At 35.3% G+C, this 19609-nt stretch overlaps 4 protein-coding genes across 10 annotated transcripts; 3 read left to right on the top strand and 1 right to left on the bottom strand.

Moving 5' to 3' along the window:
- Positions 1 to 6192: 6192 nt before the first annotated feature.
- Positions 6193 to 9739, top strand: LOC105786069 (uncharacterized). 3 transcript variants are annotated; one of them, XM_012612332.2, is made up of 12 exons: positions 6193 to 6313; positions 6517 to 6650; positions 6859 to 6925; positions 7009 to 7095; positions 7180 to 7296; positions 7406 to 7810; positions 7884 to 8296; positions 8381 to 8480; positions 8577 to 8636; positions 8719 to 8805; positions 8898 to 9026; positions 9125 to 9739. In XM_012612332.2, exons 2-12 carry the CDS (start codon positions 6568 to 6570, stop codon positions 9425 to 9427), a joined length of 1851 nt encoding a protein of 616 aa, XP_012467786.1. In that variant the 5' UTR covers positions 6193 to 6313; positions 6517 to 6567; the 3' UTR covers positions 9428 to 9739. The 3 variants fall into 3 exon arrangements, with proteins under 3 accessions (XP_012467786.1, XP_052490382.1, XP_052490378.1); XM_052634422.1 differs by having other exon boundaries at positions 7523 to 7810; XM_052634418.1 differs by lacking the exon at positions 6193 to 6313 and having other exon boundaries at positions 6451 to 6650.
- Positions 9740 to 10254: 515 nt separating this feature from the next.
- LOC105786071 (plastid division protein PDV2) lies at positions 10255 to 12479 on the top strand. Of its 2 annotated transcripts, none has more exons than XM_012612335.2 (2): positions 10255 to 10796; positions 11750 to 12479. In XM_012612335.2, the coding sequence occupies exons 1-2, from the start codon at positions 10515 to 10517 to the stop codon at positions 12383 to 12385; spliced, it is 918 nt and encodes a 305-aa protein (XP_012467789.1). In that variant the 5' UTR covers positions 10255 to 10514; the 3' UTR covers positions 12386 to 12479. The 2 variants fall into 2 exon arrangements, with proteins under 2 accessions (XP_012467789.1, XP_052490394.1); XM_052634434.1 differs by having other exon boundaries at positions 11768 to 12479.
- Positions 12480 to 12613: 134 nt separating this feature from the next.
- LOC105786070 (pentatricopeptide repeat-containing protein At2g15980) lies at positions 12614 to 15326 on the top strand. 2 transcript variants are annotated; one of them, XR_001131310.2, is made up of 3 exons: positions 12614 to 14369; positions 14464 to 14658; positions 14748 to 15326. XR_001131310.2 is itself a non-coding variant. In XM_012612333.2 (2 exons), exon 1 carries the CDS (start codon positions 12841 to 12843, stop codon positions 14320 to 14322), a length of 1482 nt encoding a protein of 493 aa, XP_012467787.1. In that variant the 5' UTR covers positions 12614 to 12840; the 3' UTR covers positions 14323 to 14369; positions 14464 to 15326. The 2 variants fall into 2 exon arrangements, 1 of the variants encoding a protein (XP_012467787.1); XM_012612333.2 differs by having other exon boundaries at positions 14464 to 15326.
- Positions 15327 to 15914: 588 nt separating this feature from the next.
- On the bottom strand, positions 15915 to 19591 carry LOC105786073 (CASP-like protein 5C1). 3 transcript variants are annotated; one of them, XM_012612339.2, is made up of 4 exons: positions 19147 to 19591; positions 16678 to 16873; positions 16471 to 16603; positions 15915 to 16362 (listed from the first exon to the last, which is right to left on the bottom strand). In XM_012612339.2, exons 2-4 carry the CDS (start codon positions 16851 to 16853, stop codon positions 16168 to 16170), a joined length of 504 nt encoding a protein of 167 aa, XP_012467793.1. In that variant the 5' UTR covers positions 16854 to 16873; positions 19147 to 19591; the 3' UTR covers positions 15915 to 16167. The 3 variants fall into 3 exon arrangements, with proteins under 3 accessions (XP_012467793.1, XP_012467792.1, XP_012467791.1); XM_012612338.2 differs by having other exon boundaries at positions 17236 to 19591; XM_012612337.2 differs by having other exon boundaries at positions 16678 to 19591.
- Positions 19592 to 19609: the final 18 nt, after the last annotated feature.

Raw genomic sequence — 19609 nt, forward strand, 5'->3', positions numbered from 1 at the left:
TGGTTGCTTAAAAAAACAATGCACATATACATGTTCTTAACTTGAATAGATTTGTGCTCTCTCAAAGTCTTTCTCTCTCTCGATTCTCATTTTAACTTAGGCAAAACATAAGTTTATTTGCTACTTAAGTTTTATTTACATAAGAATTACAATCTAACCACTTCTCTATAAAAAAAAAAGCTAAAAATCATCACAAGATTCTACTTCCATAAGAGTTTGGATTTAACCCAGTGCCTTCAACTTATAGAAAGTGACTTTCCTTGTTTAACAAGTAATCTGCCTTAAGTCGTCATAATTCAATCTTCAAATCTTAAATTTCAACTCAATTGTTCTTCAATTTATGGGCTTTACTCGTTCAAATATCTTCAAATCTTAAATTTCAACTCAATTGTTCTTCAATTTATGGGCTTTACTCGTTCAAATATCTTCAAAATAACCAGTCCAATGTTTTTGTTCTAAAATCTGTAAAGTTTTAAAATAGGCAAATAAGGCAACAAAATAGTGCCTAAAAATGCGGCCATTGATTCAGCCACAGAAGCAACCATGAAAATCGTTTTGCCTCAAATGTGTCTACACATTCTCATGGTACTAAAAAGCACTTAAGTGATTTTTATTTTTGTAAAAGAAAATTTTTTATTGTATGTTGGCTTCGTGAAAACCTTTGTATTTAAAGCTTAAATTTTTTTTTTGTTTTAAATGTTGGCTTGTGATGATTTTGTTAGTTGCTACAATATGTGTGGAAAGAATATATATATATTTGCAATGAAAATTATGACCCCTTTAAACTTCTTTGAATTGATTTGAGATAGGGTTATGGAAAGTTTTGGCCCAAAGAGCATGAAGTCAATATTAGCCTTTGGGACGCTCATGCTTAGAATGTTGTTGGCCTTTAGAACTTGTAGAGCCAATCAAATTTGCCCCACCTCTCAAATCTGTGTATTATATCTAACCACAATCACGATGAATCTAATACATCAAACCAAGATACTTCACCGTTGGAAAATTTTGGATGTGAGTTTCTATAGCCTGTCAGCTATCGGCCTATAAAATGCCTTCGGCTTTACGCCTTCGATGATTACATCATATTTTTACAAATTTATTTAGTAAAATTTTGGATAATTAATTTAATTACCAAGCTTAAATTCACATTCTCTCACTAATAATGTTAATACCAATTAAATTAAGATTCAATTGACGATTAAATTCATGTATTTTTGCTTAATTAATTTTATTTTATCTCGAGTAGATCAAACTTTGGAAAAGAAAAATCACTAAAATTTAAGAAATTTTATCAAATAATTAAATTAGTAAATAATCCGTCCAAATTTAAAAAAAATCACTTATCAAATAAATTATTTACCTTTAATTTGAATTAATTTTAAGAAATAACGAATTAAATTAAAATTTGCCTACATTTGAAGAATTAATATATCAATTTGAAATAACTTAGAAATGATATATCATTTGCAAGAGCATAGCTAAAGGGCAAACAGTGAACTCTCGGTGAAGTTTTAGTTTTTATAGTAATAAAGTATTTAATTTAAGCTATTTTTAATTATACTTTTTGACCTTTTCCCCATGCTTTTATTTGGCCCCCAAACCAAATTCTGATCATTTGTTTAATATGCTACATCAAACATTGAAATAAATGACTAAACATTTAAATTACATCACATTATATTTTACAAACAAAAAATTGAGCTAATTCTGATTAAGAAATTAACAAATTTATTAACTTGATTTTATAAAGTGCGAGATGCTATATCAAACTACAATTAGATTAATGTTGATACGACCAGACCAAACAAACATCTTGATAAGAATGTGGCTTACATTGATAAACAATTATATCATCTCCAGACACTTGACTTATAATAATAAAAAAGGGAGAAACGAAGTAGGAGGAGTGATAGGGTTAAGGGAGTGCTGATGATGGATTTTTGCTGGTTATTTTGGTTTTATGGTTTATTGGTGAGCTCTTATTAGGTCTATAGTACTTAAGATTGGATGTTGATGCAGAGATACTTGAAATTTTGCTATGATTTAGGCACTATGTTTTTCTTTCATTAATGCTATGCTTCTCTTTGCATTAACTATTGATTTCATAGTTTATTTTCATAGCTACTTATATAGATTAAGGGGGAGCACAGATAGCCATTTTGCACGACTCGAATGAACTATTTGTTGCTGCTCATTTTACAAATGGACAATTGTGTAACTTGCTATATATATTCGCATTCTTTTGACGGAAAAATCATAGCTTTAATTCTTAGATCTTGTTGAGAATTTTAAGTTGCAATTATATAGATTGGTTCACATTAAATTTCAGTCAAGCAAGGACATTATATAAAGACTTTATGTTTGATTATGTTTCCTTAAAAAGAGATCATGTTTCTACAAAGGTCTCATCTCTAAAGATTTCTGGTTATTGAACCCTATGTGTTAGCCTAATGGTTTGGGTGTTCATTGCATCAGGTGTGGCTTGGGTTTGAGTCGCACTAGTCGCGTTGCTGTTAGGGCTTTGCTCTCCTCTTGTAATTCACTGAAAAAAAAACCGTGGTTATTTGGTTCCATTTAGAAGACTTATTCAAGCACAATTTAGGGAAGCACATGTTAGCATTGATTGGAGTATTGCAAGCATATAATAGCTATTTAAAGAGGACTTGCTTATTTGATTATGTACGATTGAGAGAGTGCTTATTTGTTCATTGTTAATTAGGAACTTGTTTTTAATGCAAATACTTTGTATATCAATTGTTTTCATGTTCGGTTTGTAGCTAAGCTTTCAAGAGAGAAGTTTTAGTAAAAGAATGATCTTAGTGATGTATAAGAATAATATTACAACTTGATAAATGAGTGAACTTAAAACACATTTTGTATTGAAGATTGATAATGAATTATCTTTGAGTAAAGTCCCACAAATGTAGAAAAATTATTCCAATTATGTAGCTAATTTTTGTGTCCATCTCTATTTTTTTAGCCAAAAGTTTAAGGCGAGTTAAACCCAAAAAAATATGGCAATGAGATGAAAGAAACAAGAGATGTTTCTTTCACATGCATCAACACAATTTTGTTGGATTGAAAGTGGATTGATAATGCTTTGGGACCCTTGTCTTGCATATATTTGTTATGGTTCCATGATATTAATACTTTTATCCCCAGGTTGGCCAAGACTTGATTAGGCTGTAGCTAATTAAATTAATGCCAACCCACACACAAAAACTTAGGTTTCTTGTTTTTGGCCAACACACAAACTTCGAACTTCAATGCTAGCTCACATATTCATAAGCTATGTTAGACTATAAATGTCCATCAATTTAAAAATGGAGAAGATGGTTTATTGTCTCAATCTAATAGACAAGAGCATAAGAAGAAGAGCTGAGAAACTAGCAGATACTTTTTGCTCTTATCATTAGCATTGACTAAGCTGCTCGGTTTTAGGCTTTGGAAAGTTCATCAAAGTTAACTCTTTTTCATGTGTTTCTTCTTGGGTTTCTACTCAAAGTCAAGACTCTCTATCCAACAGACTAGTCAGTGTTTGTTAATCTCGACGCTAAGATTCGATTCTGCTTCTTTTAAAGAAACTTCATTTTGGTTTGGGGATATTGACTCTTCATCATTTACATGGAGGGTTCTCTGCTATGTATTTTTTTCTAGGATTTAATTTCTATATTTTTAGTTTTTCATTTTCTGAAATGTGTATTTTAATTTTGAGGTTAATTTTTTTTTAATTCTCAGACTTGATTTTTTGAAACATGCGATAACGTGACATATAGATTTGAACATATTTTTTCTTTTTCCTTTTACCGTAAAAATGTCAAAATATATCTCATATCATTACATATTTTAAAAATAAATTATATTAAATTATTTCACAAAATCAATGAAAAGTTGAATAATACACAGTTTTAAAAATTTAAAAAAACTAAAATAATTAAATTATAATAGATAAATAAAATCAACTATACAAACTTTTGACCCAGATCATAATTTTCCCTTTAATTAAATATTAATTTAATCTTTTGATGCTGAAGAGAAGCTTAGGTTTTCTTAGAGATGTTGGTTGACCTTCCAATGAATTTACACTAATCTAGAGAAGAGAGCAGAAGGCTTTCAAATGGATCCTACACAATTTTAATTTCTATTAATATAATCCTAAATCCCGAAGACATGGGGAATCTTCTAATCCTCATTTTTCAAAAAAAAAAAAAAAGCTAAAATTTTGCTGCAATAAATCTAAAATTATGTCTTTGAAGTTCGTGGAATTTTTGTTCGTTTTAGATTAAACAACAAGCATGTCTGTCAGCTTCCATCGATAACTGCTACATGTTTTTGTTGAACAATAAGGTTGTTGTTTTTAATTAGATGTTGATTATGAAAACTGGTTTGTTTTTTTTCCACTTACGATTGCCTGATTCTGACAAAATGAAAATTCGAAGTTGGTTGATCTTTTTTGTTTTCCTTTTGAAACATAAACATGTTGTGATTAATTATAAAACAGTAAAATGCATACATATGATATCATTATATTACAGTTTAATGATTACAATGGTGTAGATTTATGATTCAAATGCCAGTTCGGAGTTAAACTGATCAATTATGGACCCTTTACAGCACAAAGGGGAATGAAATAGAGATGATGTTTTGAAGAAAATGATATAGCTTTTTATTTAATAGGTTGGGCTTGTGGTAATAATATTTTCTCAACCCTACTACCAAAATGTGTCTGCACTGATGTTTCAATAATCAATTGTTTGGAGCTCCTTTCTAATTTTGCTCTATTTATGGCACCGTAACCCATGAAAAGTGGTATACCCAACTCTACAGCTTGTTAGAATCGTAAAATAATATCTTATATAAAACTTAACAAATCATAAATTAAGATCTGGCATGTCAAATCATCAAGAACAAAACTAGATGCGAAGGCGTATCTGAATTCATCGACTTCTTGAAATCTACGGATCTTACAGTTTTGATCTTCCAAATTAACACATAAGAAATCTAGATGAAAGTGGCTTTCTCTTTTCTAAAGATGTGACATTAGAAAAGTTATCTTATGTATAATTTGGGATTAGAGTATCTACACATATTTGACTCATACTTTATTTAATAATTAAAGTCCAATAAACCTTAACTAAATTAGATCACTTTTAATTTGGGCAAACCTATTATGATAATAAAAAATAACAATATAATTACCCTTTATTATATATGTGATGTCGATATTTTCCAACACAGTAATTTAAGATAAGATAAGATCATTTAGACAAATCTTGAAAAATTTATAATTGAATGGAAATCTTAAACCAAAGAAACTTTTTGGCATTAAATCCAACAGGTGTTGATAGCTGTTTAATGAAAACGAATAGAATGGAGATAAAGGGAATGGGCAGGAAAGCAGTCATATTCAAACAAAAAAACAGGCAACTGTAATTATTGATTGACCTTCAACTTTCAGCCCTTTTGAGGCTTTTCCGGTTTCCTTTTCTCTCTGTAAGTGCGACCTTCCTTTTCTTTTATATATTTTAAAAGGGACGACAGTAGTACGTGCACCCACCCACCATGCAAATTCATTTAATATCATTTTCACGATGCACCATACGTGTGACGCACACATGATTGCAATATTAAGTGTTTTTCTTTTATTCTAAAATTTTAGTTACCTCACTCAACCTATATATGATTTCCATGCCTCCTTACTTATGCTACTCTACTTCCTGTACCATTTCTCTTTCATGAAGCAACAACAATATGTAATCTAAGTGATACATGAATGTATGACCATCACATTTGAAGGGACGAATTTAATAATATTAAAGTAAAAGGAATCAAGTAGGGTCTCCTCACGTTTTGCATCCCTAGTCTCATAGAGAGATGAGAATATTATATGAACAAAATGAATATATATATATAAGTCGATGGCCTCCTTGTTTCTTGTCACTTTGCTCCTTTTTGAATGCCTGAGTTCAACTTTTTGAAATAGCATCGTCCTATTCGATCAATCAAAAAGGCCACAAAGTCCCAAACAAAAACTGATTTACTTCTTTTAATGCAAATTGCGAAAAAAGCCCACCATTCCAAAAGTCATCTTCAAAGGTGGTATAGCTTTCTAAGACAAGAGACTAGTCAACAATAACAACAACAAAAATTATGGGCACCCTTTGCGCTTTCATGCATATTTGTATACAGCTCACCTCACATATATAGCTCTTCTACCTATGCATCTTCTTAACCTTGCTCTCTCTACTAATTAATGTTTCTGCATGTTAAAAGAGGACAATTATTCTTTTTATTCATTTCAACTTATAACAAGGTTCGTTTTTTATCATGACTAGTCTCATTCTATCATAATGTTTCTTGTGTACCTTATATGACCAGGTTTTTTATACTTTATTCCCTTGCAATTAATGCGGATTTTGGATGTTTCTTCCCTCTTATATCTATATATTTTGTATCGGGTTTAAGAATTTGTCAATATCTGATGGTTGTATTTTGGTGCATTTAATGCTGTCTCAGTGAATTTTCTATTCTAGCTTTAAACCAACTTGGGGGTATCACCAATTCACCATGCCTCAAGTAAAATGGCGGGGTAAGGGTTCGTATCTCAACCAGTTTGAGTTCATGGAAGCAACTCACAAACGCTCCAACAGGTATATGTCTGAATCTCCAATATATCATCTTTATTTCATTTGTCTTCTTCACTTTTATTACTCTTAAAAACCTTCATAAATTTTGGATAAAATGTTGCATTGCATGCCTATGTTTCCACCTTCACCCTCACAGAGACTTCTTAAAAGCTTGCTTGAGATGAAATAAATAATTGCAAAACATCAGCTAACCGATCTGTTGTATTGTCAGTGATCCGCTTCAGAAGAAAGTCAAGAAGAACAAGCTAAACACAATCTTTGAAGCTTCTAATCCCCATGTAAGAATTCCATACCCTTGCGCTCCTCTTGTTTCTAGTATACATCTCGTAGTTGTTTGATTATATATGGTTTTGTTACACAGAAGGAAGTGGAACAAATGAAGGGCCATGTTGAAGCTCAGAAGATTGAAACTTCAAATAATGAGGTTCACAACTCGTTGAAACAAGAGGTACCAATTCAAAAGCTTTTGCAGGTTTGGGACGTACACACAAATCTCAGTTACAATATTTTTCCATCTTTCATATTTCTGCAGATTCTGCGACTTGAAGAACGATTGCAGGACCAGTTTGTGGTTCGGAGTACATTGGAGAAGGCATTAAGCCATAAGCCTTTTACCTATGATGCAGCAGTAGAAAATTTAATCCCCAAAGTAAATTGCATTAGTTCGCTTAATTATTTTCATTTATAAGTAACTTCTTTTTTTCCTTTAGTTAGTTAGATTCAATTAGTACTTCATTCATGATATGATAATATACCAGGCTGCCAAGGAACTTATCAAGGATATTGCAGTTTTAGAACTGGAAGTTGCCTACTTGGAGAAATATCTTCTCTCATTGTACCGTCAAAAATTTGATAAAACATTCTTGTCTTTAAAGTCCATAGATGAAAATTTGAAACCGACCTCAATGGCACATAAAGAAATGTTTCAAGAGGTTCAGACACATGACTTCATGTCTGGTGATCTGGTCTCCACTCGAAATTCAATCGGAAATCCTCCAAAGGAATGCGACGATGTTTGGGGAGCTGAGAAACTGTTAGATTCAAGCATTTATCGGAGTCATTCTTCGCTCTCCCAACGATCGGCATATTCAGTTAATTCTCCACAACGAGCTGTGGCTAGAGCTGAAGAACTATACCATTCTCTGCCTTTGTCCATGTTGGAGGTAAAATCGAATCAATGTGAATTCCATTTTAAATGGCTTTTGACAGCAATGCTTATGATGTTTTGATTTCCAGCAAGCTCAGATGGATACTTCAAATGGATTCAGCTTGGCAGAGCATTTAGGAACCAGTATTAACGATCATGTGACTGAAACATCAAACTGGCTCTCTGAGGAGATGGTTAAGAGCATTTCAGCCATATATTGTGAACTTGCAGACCCACCTTTGATAAACCATGATTACTTGCCTTCTCCTATTTCACATTCATCCCCTGTTGATGTTGTTACTTCAGAAGGTCAAGGTGATACTAATATGTGGAGCCCAAAGTGTGGGAAATTTTCATCCTTCAACTCACATTTTGACAACCCTTTCAGCATTGGGGAACCTAAGGATTTCAGTGGACCTTACTGCACAATGGTGAAGGTCCAATGGATCCATAGAGATAGTAAGAAGTTACAGGATATTGAACATAAGCTCCAATATTATAGGTGAAATTCTTTATCTATCCCATAGACAATTTTTTATTTCTCATGTCAGTTTTAACGTAAGAATCTAAATCTAGTGTTTTATAGGTCACTTGTCTACCAGCTAGAAGATGTTGATGTTAGAAGGATGAAACATGAAGAGAAGCTAGCTTTCTGGATTAATGTGCACAATTCTCTGGTGATGCATGTAATGTTTCATCTTCTTTACATTCAATCCTTTTTTTTTTTCATATCTTTTCCCAATAAGTTCCTTGGGCAAATGCGACACATTTCGTTCTTACAGGCGTTTCTGATTTACGGCATTCCAAAAAACAATCTGAAGAGATTGTCCTTATTACTCAAGGTGAGCAAAACTCTTTCTGGTTTAACCAATGATCATGGGATGGATGTTTGCTATTGCATTCACAAGCCTATGTATGATCCAGGCTGCCTATGATGTTGGGGGGCAGACCATAAACATAGACACAATACAGAGTTCTATTCTAGGATGCCGATTGCCTCGTCCTGGACAGGTACTATTCATTCTCTGAAATTTTTATCCACTTAATGGTACTATTCGTTTGTGTTGACACTGATGAAACTGACATCTAACATCTGCTTGCAGTGGCTTCGGTTTTTGTTTCCTTCAAAGACCAAATTTAAGGTCAGAGATCCTCGAAGAGCTTACGCAATCGAATCACCGGAACCTCTTCTGTATTTTGCACTTTCTTCAGGAAGTTATTCGGACCCTGCGGTACACTGTTTGCCCTGAATTAGTTCATATTATATGGCTGCAGGGTATGTAAAATGTTAATTCTCAATTTATATCACTTACTTATGATGACACTCTAGGTACGTATATATACACCCAAGGGAGTGTTCCAGGAACTGGAAGTTGCAAAAATGGAGTACATCCAGGCAAATTGGAGTGTGAACAAAGAAGAGAAAATTCTATTACCAAAACTTATGGAGTATTTTGCAAAAGATTCAAATGTTGGCCCAGCTGGTTTGTTGCAGATGGTAGAGCAATTAATGCCTGATTCAGTGAGGAAGAATCTTCAGCCGAGTTGCAAGAGGAAAACTGGGAAAAGCATTGAGTGGATCTCCCACAACTTTGCATTTCGATATCTATTTTCAAAAGAATTACTCCACTGATTTGATATCTGGGAAAAGCATTGAGTGTAGAAGGTGGGATTTTGGAATGACAGATGAATCATAACAGCAACTTTCTCAAACCCCCCCTTGGCTCCAATCTTCAGTTCAGTTTGGTTTATGCAATAGAGAATGAGGATCAAATGAGCTGAAGAAACAATCTCCATTCACAAGGTTGTGATTTGGCTGTCATTCCTAATTGTGTTTCAAGTTCTTGTATGCACCTAAATGCTAGAGAATTGATTGTGTATAATATTATATTGCAACTGAAAACATCATCATAGTTTTTATGATTAGATACAAGTGTTTTCATCTTCTTTTTTTAAAATAGAACAAGAGAAGGGGATGGAGATGATAGGATTCAAACTCAAACTTTAAAAATGTCAACTATTAATCGTATAGATAAATTGGAACTAAACATGGGTTCATAAAGTGTTCTTAACTTCGAATGTTCAGGCTTGTGGACAAGATTCAAATATCTTTCCAGCTAAAGAAAAGGAAATGTGAAACAACAGCTTACAGTCTGATTTCATTGAAAAACTTCATAATAGTATCAATGACTCTTGATTCATTTCCATGAATGAAAACAAGAATAGGCCAGATTATGTAAAGCCTAATCTAAAAATACACCATTTTATTCGAGAAGAGAAGGAAAAATGAAAAAACGAGTAGGTTTATCATCCACCTCGCAGGTGGCAGCATAGGAACCATAGGTGCCATAGGCAGAGAGCCCACATAATCTTGTTTTGCAAAGTAGAGGCTAGAGTTGTTTGCTATTCCAAATTGCTTTTGGGGCTTTGGGTTTATTAGCCCAATTTCTTGGCCTTATGCTGCACCCCCAACAGAAAAAAAGAAAAAAGAAAAGAAAAATTAAATGAAAGGACCCTGGTCTAAGCATGGAAAAGATGAGATTCTTCTCTCCCTCCATTTTCAGACCCCCTTTGGTCTCTTAACAACCAAAGCCCATTTTCCTCTCAGTTTTTTTTTCTTTTTCCTTTTATTTGTGATTTAAATTCAACTCATTTTACTACTACTAGCAACAGGAAAACAGGTGAGAAAAAAAAGGGGGGAGAGTGAGGAAGGGAAAGAAATGGAAGAAGAGGGAGTAGGGTTAGCATTAGCAAGAGCTACAGAGCTGAGATTGAAAATCAGCAACTGCATCACAAAAGCCACCTCCGGAAACCCTGTTTCTCCCTACAAACAAAGCCAAGAAGGAAAACAAACTGATAAAAATGCTAGCTTGAATGGAGACAAACCCCATCAAACTCTCGGTGGAACTGATGATGAAGAAGAAGCAGAAGAAACTACCGAGAGACTTTTGGATATTCGAGATGCCCTTGAATCACTTGAATCCCAGCTCCTTGCTTTACAGGTTTGTTAACCTCAAATATCTTAACTTTTCCCTCCCCATTTTGTTAGATATTGGGTTCGTATGTTATAAACCCTAGGCCCTTGAATGACCCTGATTTTATTTCGTTCTTGTAACTCTGTTATAGACATGTATGCATGTGAATATATATAAAACTAAAGGAAAAATTGAAAATTACCCGTGGGATCCTAATTTCGACTCCAAATTTTTATGCTATGGAACTTAAGAACAAGTCAAAAATGGTTAATGATGATTGTTTGAAATGTTTAGAAATTGTGTAGTCGAAGATACGGGTAGGCTTGTATTGCATTTTTTGGGTCAGAGATTAATCTTGGTTTTATCGCTTCTACCTATTTATAGATTAGTGCCAATGGTCTGGTCTTTTGCCTACTGATTGCACTACATTCTTTGTGGGGTTTTTATTTTTATTTTTGGTAGAACCAAGGTATCATTCATGTCGGTTCTGTTTTATGGTCTATAGAGACTAATTTATCTTTTCTGGTTTTGTGAGTTTTTTTAGATAGCCTTGTTATAGTAAAACCCTAAAACTAAACTTGCTGACTTGGAAATGTTACTTTCTGTATCTATTGAATTAATTCATTTACACCATGTTCCCAATCATTCTAATTTTCCAAAATTAGCACTTCCCATTTTCACAACATATGGTTACATGATTGAGGTCATTCTTTCGCTGTTTTTCTGGAGTAGGAGCAAAGTAACTTATTTCTATATGAATTTGCTTGAGGAAGAATTGAACTTCCAAGAATTCAAAGTCTTAGTTGTCTTTTCCTTTCTTTGACTTACATATTGGATCTATGCCAATTCACTGAACTTGGCTCGTTATGTCTTTGCGTGCATAAAAAGGCTATGCGTAGAAATAGATAGATGTTTGTGTTGATAACATTTTTTAAAGAAAAATAACACCATTATTTATCATTATCATTTGAATGGTTTAGAATCTGCAACATCAGCAGAGTTATGAGAAGGAAGTTGCCCTTGCTGAGATTGATTATAGCCGGAGGGTGGTCTTGGAGAAGCTCAAAGAATATCAAGGGAAGGACATGGAAGTGATTCTCGAGGCTTCTGCTTTTGTTAGTAAAACAGTGGAGAACAACAGTGATCTCCTCCTTCCCCCATATCCAAGTCGCCTCCCACGATCCTTGGTTTTGGATAATGGCTCATTGTCACACTTACAGTCAACATACAAGTCTTCCCCAAATGGGGTTTCCATCAGTGACCCAACAAATGAAGCAAAGAACCCAAAACAACATCAAGATGAATCCAAAAGCTTGAGGAAAGGATTTGGCTACATCATAGGTTCAGCTGTGAAGATGGTGCTTCCACTTGTTGGTGTAATATACATATTAAGCCTGTCCAATTTTGTGCCGAATCTCGGGAAAGGCAACCGTGTCAAGGTTTTTGGCACAAGTCAGCAACGTGCAACTGAAGAGAAGAATTCCAGTGATCCATGTCCACCTGGGAAAATTCTGGTAATGGAGAATGGGGAAGCTCGATGCTTGGTGAAAGAGAGGATTGAAGTACCATTTGAGTCCATTGTTTCCAAGCCAGATGTAAATTATGGGTGCGGTTGATTTGATATCACTTCCTAATGTGTTGATAACTTTACTTTTATTGCTAAATTAGTTGCAATGAAGTTTTACTTGGGTGGTTTTTCATAGTTCTAAATTGAGGTTGATTTATGCGTGTGTGAAATTGAAATGGGATAACAATGGAAGATATGCATGTACCATCTCCTCCCTCCCCTCTCAAAGAAAAAAAAAACAATGGATGGTATGCAGGAAATTGAAGTATGTTTTTTGCTTCCACCTTTGAACCGTCCATTTCCATAACATCAAATCCTCGTCTCAACGAGCTGCAAAGTTTATAGTTTCAGGACAAGCACCACTAAAATAAAACTAGCTGAAATTAGGCCATGTTGCACCAGTGTCGAAATGAAGCGAAGAAAAGTAACCAATTCTGCATCATGAAACATTGGAAAGGGCTCAAAGTAAGTAGTGGGTCTATTGTTCACAATTAAACATTTGCAATGGCTACCCAAATTCTTAAAACCCATCATGTCCTTTCCAGAACCCCAAAAGAACCCCTTATTCCTTTGTATTTCTTCTCCTCTTCCGCCTTCCCCGACACCACTTCTCCGCCGGCCGATCAATCCGACCCAATCTCCACCGTCACCTCCATCCTCACCCATAATCGCTCCAAGTCTCGCTGGTCCACCGTCCTCACTCTCTTCCCATCCGGTTTCACCCCTTTCCAGTTCTCCCAAATTACCCTCCAACTCAAAAACAATCCCCACCTTGCCCTCCGCTTCTTCCTCTTCACCCAACACAAGTCCCTCTGTAACCACGACCTCTCCTCCTATTCCACAATAATTCACATCCTCTCTCGTGCTCGACTCAAAACCCGTGCCCGGGAACTCATCCGCCTTGCAATTCGGACCCCAGGTATCGATAATGAACCCACTCATTTCAAACTATTTGAATTGTTAGTTAAAACTTATAATCAGTGTGGTTCTGCCCCGTTTGTGTTCGATTTGTTGGTAAAATCTTGTTTGCAAATGAAACGGCTTGATGGGTCTATTGAGATTGTTAGAATGTTAATGTCTAGAAGGATTAGCCCTCAGGTTTGTACTTGTAATGCTTTGATTTCTGAGGTTTCGAAATGTTGTGGAGCAAGTAAGGGATTTGAGGTTTATAAAGAGGTTTTTGTAGTAGGTAATGGTGAGAGTGAAAGTGATGTGAAAAGGGTTTCAAAAGTCCGGCCAAATGTGCATACTTTTAACGCTTTGATGCTCTGTTTTTACCGTGAAGGATTGTTGGAGAAAGTGAGAGAGGTTTGGTGTGTAATGGAGAGCTTAGGGTGTGTTCCAAATAGTTATAGTTACAGTGTTTTAATGGCAGCTTTTTGTGAGGAAGGGAAGGTGAGAGAAGCAGAGGACTTGTGGGCGGAAATGAAAGTTAAGGGATTAGAGCCCGATATTGTGGCTTTTAATACTTTGATTGATGGATTATGTAAAAGTGGAGAGATTATAAGAGCTGAAGAGTTGTTTACAGAAATGGAATTGAATGGAATAAAGGCAACTTGTGTTACTTATGAGAATCTTATTAATGGATATTGTAAAGCTGCAGATATCAATTCAGCTATGTTGATATACAGGGATATGTGTAGGAAAGATTTTAGACCACAGAGTTTAACCGTGGAACTGTTGATTAGAGGACTTTGTGATGAAGGTATGGTACTAGAAGCTCTTGAGATAATGAAGGCAATGAGAGAAGTTGGTGTTTGCCCAACAGGGATAAGTTATGAACTTTTAATAAAAGGTTTGTGTGTGGACGGAAAGATGGAGGAAGCGCTAAAGCTTCAAGCAGAGATGGTGGGGAAAGGGTTTAAGCTGAATCTGGAGATATATGATGCTTTTATAGATGGTTATTTAAGACAGGGAAATGAGGAAATGGTAACAATGTTGAGAAAGGAGGTGTTAGAAACTCATAAAGAGCAGGGGGGGAATTAGATGTCTACTGTTTTACTAGTTGGAGCAGACCTGTTTGAATAGTGATGGTAAGTTGTTCTTGCAATTTGTATCGGTTTTGTGCTTTTTGTTGCTAGATGGTGGTTGTCTAAGCTTTATCGAGATTCATTTTGGATAATGCAGGTCAATTGTTGGGAGGATGCTTTAGAAATATTGGTCATGGTGCAAGGGAGGATATCTTATTCTTTGTGCAAAAAGGATGTAGTCTACTTTGAAGATGGCTCTCTGATATATTCAGTAATAACAAACATAGCAATGTGGCCATGAAGATGGAGGCAGGTTGAGGTGCTATCGTAATTGAAGTAATAAGCAGTCCAAGTAAGTATTCCCAGTTTCAGAATAGATACATGATTGTGATAAGAGTACTTGTATGAAATGCAATACTGATGCCAAGCTTTGTTTATTAGAACAAGAATATAGAAATATATTAAATGATTGATCTAAGAAGGGAGCTCTATGGTTGCATTATTGATCTTCTTGGAAAGGCTGACAAGCTTTGACGAGGTAGTGAAGTTTATTCAGGAAATGGAATGTAAACCAGATACCCCGAAATGGAAAACTTTGCTTAGTATGTCTCACACCGAGAGCTCTAAAGATATAAGCTAAGTGCATTAATACCACGTTGATTGATTCATGGAATAATGGGTTTGAATCCTATTTGATTATAAAAGACATGATGCAGCAAGTTCCTTGAAGGAAGATATGGTCCGTCCAAAGATGAAAAGGGTGAAGGAAAGAACATCCAAAGAGTCCGTCCTTTGTGGTTTACACTAATGCATACACCAAATACATAAAAAGTGTTCCCTGCCAATTGATAAATGAGTCAAGCTACTTGTGTATTCAGGCTCGACTAAAAGAATGCGACTAGTTTGTTGTTGGCCAAGCTCAACTTTTGAATACTCGATTAACATGTAAAGCCGAGTTTGAAAAGATTTTATTTTTATTCTACAAGTACAGTTCAAATGCCGCAACGTGCATTTCTTCCACTGCTTTTTTTTTTTTACTACACCCCCTAAAGGGAGTATGCGACCTTGTGGAGTATAAATATTTCATTGGTAACATATCAAGCAATTTTCTTTCTAATATTCTATATATAGAGAATAAAATATAATACTATTTGCATTTTTTTTTGAGTTTTTATTTCAATCTCAAGTTTGTTGCATAATTTAAGGTTCAATTACTTTTGAAACTAGCTTGAGAACAAAAAAAAAAAAGGCTTGAAATGGCAACTCTTTTCAGCTTGACTCTTACTCCTAACTCCCCACTCCAAAAAAAAAAATGCTTATATCGAACCGATTGGGTATCAATTCAAAAAGAGGGTTAAATCAATTATTTTATCTATGAATTGCTCTAAATCAAGTTAAAAATTAATTCGATCGTCAATCTGATTTTGGAAATATTTATAAAAATAAAAATCGAAATGAGTCCAAAAAAGTTTAGGTACGAAAATAAATATAAATATACTTGAAATGCTAAATAATGAATGGATATAGTTAAATGAATGAAGTATGATCCATGTTGAATCTTATGATGTAAAAAGATCCGCCACAACCTACTATCAGGAAATTGTTGAATGAAGTTAACAGAATAGAAATTGGTTAAGATAGGAGCAGAGAGAAGCATAAAGTTAGCATCAGCAGGCGGATTATGTGTGAAGTGGCAGAATATACATAAACTAGGTTAAGGTTTTAAACTTTACATGATTGTAACCTATCTTTTATCCCATCTACCTACCTGCCCTTTGTTCCCGCATGGTGATGCTCTCCCAATAATCTACATTACATTTACCTTGAGACGCAACATTTATAGTATAAAACCTAGAGAAACTTACGAGGAAGGGAGTAACCATAGATTGAGAAGCGCTGAAGCCAAAGACAGAAACCAAGTGAGAAACGCCATAGCAGCTGACAGTTGATATCTACTGCAACACTTTGGAGTGCAAAAGGAGCTGCTTGTCTGGAAAAGGAGATCCACCACGCTAGCTGTTGAACATGCTGCGGCTAGCGTCAGAACCGATAACACCTGTCATCACACATTTATTATCACTTTTCACCTCCTTCAAATACCATCCTCTCCTTGCATAAAAATCTAAGTCGCTCAAAAACTGACATATCAATAGCCCACTCATACCCAATCTCCTGCAGCTATTATGAACAATATTCCAGGCTGACGAACAGGGCATTTAACCACTACAGAGTACCCATCCAGCACTGCCAATGTACAACTCCATGGAATCACTAATCCCATGGTTGTTACCAAATAGCTGAAATGAAGAAAAAATTGTTGTTAACAGAGAAGAACCCCAGCAATAAGATTAAATAAAACTAGATGACATACCAGAAAGCAGAATAGCTGTAGAACTCCACTCCCAATGACATGAAGAGAAGAGAAGCAGAAGAAAACAGGGTCTGTCCTATTCTCAATGAAAACCCAACACTGGTGCCTAAAGAGCCAGGCACCCCTTCCATTGCCATTTTGTTCTGGAAATTCTCTGCCGACTGGACGGCTCTCATCCCACCACTAAACTCGTCATCTAAACACATCACATGTATATATGATCAGTGATACATGTGATTCCACAATTTCCTATATTGCCGATAAGAAAGTTGATAAATTTAACCGCTGTCAAGTTTTCATAAGCAACCAAGAAGTGATTCACAATATCAACAAACAGATTGTAGCAGAGAGCTTAGAGTTGCTATTCTTATTCTATATATCAACAATTTCATATATACTTTCCACCATTCTTATTCCATGGTCTGTAGGTAGGAAAATGGAAGCATCATGAGATGAGGGCCTAAAAGCAAACCACTTTATCGAGGCCAATAACATTAGGATATCATTAAAAAATGTGAAATTTTCCCATGAAACTAATGTGCATAGGAGTGAAGGAACCTGGATAAGCCGATGCTTTTAAAAGGTAGAGCTGTGGACTTTCCACATGTCATAGCTTTATAGACTTCCTTCTTAGTGGGAAAGATGATGTCATTTGCTGCCCCCATTAAGGAAAAATCAGGGTTAAGGTTGGCCTTCAACATCCCCTTCTCTTGTGTTGTTGATGGCAAACATCGCTTGGTTGATTACATGAGTGGATCAGTTCTTATCTTTTAAAACCTTGTACTATTCCAAGTACCAGCATTTACCCAAATTCCAATAACATAGCTTATAATTTTTTTTACATTGTACATTAACAGGCAGATAGATAGCATATTATTATTTTTTACATATGGCATACCACTAAGGCCCTCCCCCCTTTTTTTTTTTCTTTGAGATACTCAAATCTTCTCAGTTCCCACTCTAAAAATTTCTGAATAAGTGAGTGGATAAATGCAGGAATTTAAAGCAGGAAGCATTCAAAATTCATTTATTAGCGTTATCTCTTGCCGGCATCTGTCTTCTGATCTAGGTGCTATCACTTTCAATAGTCAACTCCTAATGGGTAAATCACACAAAACCCCTTTAATTTTACCAGAAGAAAAAGAGATCTCCAAGGGGAAACAAATCCAACAGATGTTATATCTGTAATCAAAAGGGTCATTTTGCAAAAAACTGCCCAAACAATAAAAAGGGATCCAGGATGATTCAACAAATACAGCAAGAATCAGGAATTAAGATCAGAGAAGAAGATGATCTTGAATTCCTTTTCTCCATTGATGATGAACCAACGGAACAATCACTCTGTGTTATCCAAGGAATTGTATCAGACTCAGATTCATCATCAAATGACAGCTATTAAGACCCAAGAGGCCCAGATTCTTTCTACCTCTATGAAAGTCTCTATCCCTCACATACCAGTATCCATTTATTTAGATAAATACACTAAGCCCATTACTGTTATTGCCTTTATAGATACTGGTGCAGCTGAAACCATCATGAATCCAAAGATACTAGCTTTAGAGTTTTGGAAACCGCATGTCCGTTATTTCAACTCAGCGGCAGATCAAGTCTTTGCTACTCACTGGATTAGTAAGCCTATTAACATCCATTTTTTCCCAGGATGTTCAATAAAGACTACAGTATTGGGATTGATCTCCCTGGAAAGGACCTCGTGGTTGGGTTTGATTTATACACCAAAGCTCAACATATGAGGATACTACCAGATGGGGTTCCGTAAAAAAGATGTTCAAACCTTTTGTCCAGTTCAATCATTGAGGAACCCTAATATCTTCAACCAATGCATTGAAGATGATGAATTGCGGCATCTAGTAGCATATATCAAACGACCTTAAAAAGTAATTTGTTGATAATGTTCAGCTCTTGGTGGTAATAGTGTTAAATCCATTAGGAGTGGTTTGTAGGGTATTGATAAGCTATTGCAGTGGAGTGTGAACAAGAAAAAAGTTGAAGGATGTTGATGTAATATACCCAAATACTAACAAATAGCTTATAACTGGATAAACGAGGATGAGGACATTACAGGGTACGGCAGATCATATCAACTGCATATGATATGTCTCTGAGTAGCTCATCTGTCATTGTATCTTTTTATTTTCTCAAATTTTATTGATGTGAATAAGAGAAGGGTAATTTAGACCTTCAATAAACTATGTAAATAACATTAAAGCATGGTATGTATTATATATATATTTATTGTTAGTTGAAATGCAACAATGACACAGTAAAAGGGGAAGGGGAATGTGTAGCTATGATATCCAAAATTAATGTCTCTAATTCTCCGTTGAATTCACAGGAGAGAGAGAGAGAGAACCGAACCGAAGAAACAAAATGAAGTCTTGACGCCTCATTTAGAGACTAGTACTGCATAAAATGAGCAACAGAAAGGAATATTAAATAGATCTCACTCACACTGCCCGTTGTGCTTCTTTCATTTCATGGCATGGCGTTTGCTTAGTCAACTATAAATAATAAGAGCAGATGGTAGCAGTCCATGCCCACATGCCAAAACAAAGCAGATGATGTGGGTGGAAAGTACCAAATCCAACCCAAACTCAATCAACCAAAATGTTAGTTTGGAACCCAACCCAAATACCAATATAAACAACCTTTAGTTCAGTTTAACCCCAACGTCTGTGCCTGCCCTGCATTTAATGACGCTTCTTCCTTTTCCTTTTTCATTTTTCTTATTTTCTTCCTCCCCTGTTCTTCTTCTTCAATGTTATTAGGCTGGCAGGCTCATGTCAAGCGTAAGAAAAGCTCAAAAACCGTGACGTGTCATGTCTATCTCTAGTCAATTTTCTCATTAATTGTCACTCCCCACCTTTCATTAATGCCCCCCCCCCCCCGCCCCTTTTTCGACGCTCACTTGCTT

Source organism: Gossypium raimondii, chromosome 1, assembly GCF_025698545.1.
Source record: "Gossypium raimondii isolate GPD5lz chromosome 1, ASM2569854v1, whole genome shotgun sequence".
Lineage (NCBI taxonomy): Eukaryota > Viridiplantae > Streptophyta > Magnoliopsida > Malvales > Malvaceae > Gossypium > Gossypium raimondii.